Source organism: Amborella trichopoda, chromosome 4 (genome assembly GCF_054954075.1).
Source record: "Amborella trichopoda isolate Santa Cruz 75 chromosome 4, AtrichopodaSantaCruz75HAP2 v2.0, whole genome shotgun sequence".
NCBI lineage: Eukaryota > Viridiplantae > Streptophyta > Magnoliopsida > Amborellales > Amborellaceae > Amborella > Amborella trichopoda.
The window spans coordinates 4,210,271-4,214,684 of NC_142339.1; the positions used below are offsets into that span (position 1 = coordinate 4,210,271).

A 4,414-nucleotide genomic window follows, 5' to 3' on the forward strand; every position below is an offset into this window, starting at 1 on the left:
TTTAGTGGGAACTTTTTGCATTATCTTTTCATATATAGAGTGGGCTTTCACATAGGATACTTGTATCTCTCTAAAGGCCAGGCACTCTGGCCCAGTTTTTTTCACTGCAAAAAACCGAAAACTTAAAAAAACGAAAAATAGAACTTGCTCTTTTAGGCAAAAGCCGGGTCCAGTGGCAGGGGCAAAAGGGCAATTCTGACTCCAAGAACGTTAGGCATGACGTGTATGATGAGGTGGAGGGTGCAATTATGAAATTCCTCACAATAGAATGCAAATAAAAAATTGAAATATTTTGATCGCTCCCTCTCTGTCCTGCAATAATAACGTCACCCCCTGCTGTTTTTCCCCCTTCCTACCCACCCAAAAACAAACCCTAGTTTCTCTCTCTAAAAAATACCCAACAATTTTCTCTCTCTACTCTCTAAAAGAAACAGCTTTAGTGGGCTTTCTCTCTCTTCCCAAAGCCTTTATTGCCTTTGTTTTTCTTTCACGTGTGCTTGTCAACCCACATTGTCGGTCAAACTTCTTTCCCTAAACACAAAAAAACAATTAAAAATGAGGAAAAAGAGAGAGATGGGGGCTTATATACATATGTGAAAGGCATGGGGCTTCCTCTTTATAACCCCCTTCAAAGCACCCTACTTTCTCTTTCTAAGCCTCTTTCTCTCTCCTCTTTTTGCTGGTTCTCTCTCTTTCTCTCTCATCCTTTGTGTTTTCAATTTACTGTGGGGGGATGGAGCTTGCCTTAGGGTTAGGCGATGGGTCTCAATCTCTGGTCCTCATGGAGAGATATAATAGCAGTAGCAGCAAGAGGAGCAGTGGTAATGGAGGTTTAGGGTTTCAGATGTGTCTTGGAAATGAAGAGAGACACCCTCCTGTTCAGCTTGACCTTCTCCCTCTAGGTCCAGTTCCTCGGCCATGGCCATCTGAAAATGGTAAGCCCCCTTTATTATTGTTATTATTATTTCATGGTTTATTGATTTGTTTTCAGGAAAATCGAAGTGGGTTTTGTTTTCTGTGTTTATTTATCGGTTTCACGGGTTTTTGGAATTTTAATGGGGTTATACCTTTGGTTTTTTTTTCCATCTTTTCCCTAGCTATTGATTAGCTTTTTTTTATTCCATTTTTCAGAGTGTTTGTTTGGTTTTTTTGTGACATGCAAATGATTTTATTTTTCGATTATCTAAACCAGCTTTTAACATATTCCTTGTTAGTTCTTTCTATTTTAATGAAAATTCTTCCTTAATCAATCGTTTCGTTGTTGTGGTGTTTGATATCTCCCTTCTCTCTCTAAAAATTTCATCTTTTTAATCTTTCCTCTCTCTAAAATTATATTTGTGATGACTGTAATTGCGGCTATCACCCCCTGCCACTTTCTCTCTCTAAACATGGTGAAGTTCTTATTTGAGCTCTCTCTCTCTAAGCCATCGTTGAGTTAACGGAGATCTTCCATCTCTTACCTTCTCTCTCTAAAAATTTAATCTTTTTTATTTCTTCCTCTAAAAATTATATTTGTGATAACTGTACTTGAAGCTATTAGCCCTTCCCACTCTCCAGCCCACAGTGAAGTATTAGTTGAGCTCTCTCTCTCTCTAGGCTATAGTGAAGTTCTTCTTTAACGGAGATATTCCATATCTTACCTTCTCTCTCTAACGTTTTCTCCTTTCTCTCTCTAACTTTGCCATCAATATTTTCAGGAAATTCAGAGGCCGAGACGCGATCCTCGGGCCACGCGGCCTCAACCAGGGGTTTTGACGTTAACCTGATTCCGTCAACTGAAGACGGTGATGAGGAAACGGCCGTCTCCTCACCGAACTCTACCGTGTCCTCTTTCCAAATGGATTTCGCCATGCTCCCCTATCATAATAACTCCTCAATTAACGGCGCAAAACGGGACAATGACGCCGTCACTAACGACGTTGAAGGGGAGAGGAGAGGAAGCGATGAAGAGGAGAATGGGTTGACCAGAAAGAAGCTGAGGCTCTCTAAAGAACAGTCTGCTTATTTAGAAGAGAGTTTCAAAGAACACAATACCCTCAATCCTGTAAGTTCAAATTTTATCCTCAATTTTTTTGGGTTTCTCTTTCTACTGAATTGGGTTTCTCTCTCTCTATCTCTACGGAATGGGGAGAGCAAAGCCAGATGCTGCTTTCCATTTTATTTTTTTTTATTTTTGAGTGTTAGGTATCGATTTTTCTTTGCTATTTCCCATGCTTTAAAGGTGTCTTTTTATTTTTTTTGGAAAAAGATTTGAGAGTAAACTGCCACTTTTTAACTTTGTTTTGATGCGAGATTTATTGGGATATTTCTGAGTCAAACACGATTATTTCTTGATCCTTTGAAGAATTTTACTTTTTCAAAAACACCCCAAAAAACTATTTTTTTTTCCCTGGATTCAATGGAAGATAAAGTTGAGCGTTTTCTTCTTTGTTTCGTAGACTTTTTGTTTGATTTTTTTTGTTACTATTTATTTTGAAGATTTTTTATTTTTATTTTATTGGGTTATAAAGTGGGGTTTTCTATGTTATTCTCATTTATTGATATTTATCTTTTTTTTTTTCATTAACAGAAGCAGAAGCTTGCTTTGGCAAAACAACTGAACCTGCGTGCACGCCAAGTAGAAGTATGGTTTCAAAACAGGCGAGCCAGGTAATTTAACCCTCCATCCATCACAAATTTCCGAGGAATAACCCTTATTCGAGAGAAAAAAAAAAAAATGGAAATGAAAAAAAAGGGCTGATAATCAAACTTGGGTTTTTTTCCATTTCTTTTTCAAGTTGTTCTCAACTCTATAATCCATGGCTTCCTGTGGTTTTAATGTGGTCATTATGTAAGAAAAGTTGGGTCTTTTCGATGAACTTTCTTGAATTTCTTCCCTCTAAAACAACTGCTTTCAGTCTCTGATGCGGTGTTTTTGATAAAACCAGGACTAAGCTGAAACAAACAGAGGTGGACTGCGAGTATTTAAAGAGGTGCTGTGAAACCCTAACCGAGGAAAACAGAAGGTTGCAGAAAGAGTTGCAGGAGTTGAGGGCCTTGAAAACCGCTCACCCTTTCTACATGCACTTGCCTGCAACTACTCTCACCATGTGCCCTTCTTGTGAGAGAGTGGCCTCCACAGATAACACAGCTAGTAACAAGATCCCTGGTGGTGGTTTTTCTCACTCTAAACCCCGGTTTTACCCCTTTTCTCAGCACAAGTCAGCTGCCTCCTAAAACCACCCCTTTCTCTCTCTAGAACCATACTTTTTCCCCTCTTGTTTTACTCCCTCTTTCTCCATGTAAATTTCTCTCTAGAACCACCTTCCTCCCTCTCTCTAACGCTCTTTCTCTCTCTAGAACCACCTCTCTTTCTTTCTACAAACCCATTCTCTTTCTGTCTCAAGAACCACCTCTCTCTCTCTACAAACCCATTCTCTTTCTCTCGCTCTCAATTTCCTTTTTCTCTGTACATACCATGAAACTTCTTCTCTCTCTACCTTCCCTGATGAATTTATTTTAGGGAATTTTAGGGGTATTTTTTGGGGATGTTTTTTACTTTTTGGGGTCAGAAAGGAGATATTGTACTTCTGTTTGTTGGATTTTCTTATTTTGAAATTTATCACATATGTGAAAAAGTGGGTTATACGCGAGAGTTTTGAATTACTTTGTTTTTTTAATGGAATTTAATTGAGTTATGTTATGGTTTGTTGACGTTTCAATCGAGACCGTTAAACTAAGCACCATGAATCTATGATTACGGGGGTGACCACCACGTGGCTCGTGATGGGGGACCTTGTGGTCACGAGAATCCGGAGAATCTTTTCTTTCCTCATAATTATTTGGGACGAAAATTTTGTGTAAATTTCGGACTTTCTGAGACTTGGGTGGACAAAAGTTGAATAAGGTTCTTTCTCTTCATCTGGAGCCAAAAGCTATTATGATCACGAAGGAGTATACTGTCACTTACTCTGTCAGGTAAAACCTCGGGTTAATATTAGAACCCTGAATTTGGAGGAGGTAACTACTTTAATCTATTGATTAATTTGATTTTTTTTAAAGAAAAATTACGCACTCTAAAAACTTGATGGATTGAAGTGAGATCATTTAATATTCAGAGAGTGCGATCTAAGTCTTATTCGAGTTAAAATACTTTGGATTTAGAAAAATCTCCCAAGTATTATCGAGGGAGTAAATGTATAATGTGGGGGCGTAGTACATGCCCTTCTCTCTTTCCCAATTTATCAATTTTATACCTGAATTATCACGTATCGTGATTGGACCCATCGAACCAATGAGGGGTTTGGTTTAATTGAAATTTTAAAAAATTCCATGTTATTTGGTAGGCCAACTGCTAGAAGCTGGCTGGTCGTATTAGCCCTATCTTGGTAAAAGTTCGTCATATTGGGAAAAAACATAATCAATTTTTACATGT

At 38.3% G+C, this 4,414-nt stretch overlaps 1 protein-coding gene across 1 annotated transcript; it reads left to right on the top strand.

Moving 5' to 3' along the window:
* Positions 1-702: 702 nt before the first annotated feature.
* On the top strand, positions 703-3,632 carry LOC18439308 (homeobox-leucine zipper protein HOX27). Its single transcript, XM_006849476.4, has 4 exons — positions 703-935; positions 1,698-2,044; positions 2,570-2,649; positions 2,928-3,632. Exons 1-4 carry the CDS (start codon positions 734-736, stop codon positions 3,214-3,216), a joined length of 918 nt encoding a protein of 305 aa, XP_006849539.1. The 5' UTR covers positions 703-733; the 3' UTR covers positions 3,217-3,632.
* Positions 3,633-4,414: the final 782 nt, after the last annotated feature.

Excerpts from the sequence above, each read along its gene's own strand:
- LOC18439308 (XM_006849476.4), top strand. The coding sequence starts at position 734 with ATGGAGCTTGCCTTAGGGTTAGGCGATGGGTCTCAATCTCTGGTCCTC. Across the intron at positions 2,045-2,569 it reads AACACAATACCCTCAATCCT|AAGCAGAAGCTTGCTTTGGC; the intron begins GTAAGTTCAAAT and ends TTTCATTAACAG. Across the intron at positions 2,650-2,927 it reads TTTCAAAACAGGCGAGCCAG|GACTAAGCTGAAACAAACAG; the intron begins GTAATTTAACCC and ends TGATAAAACCAG.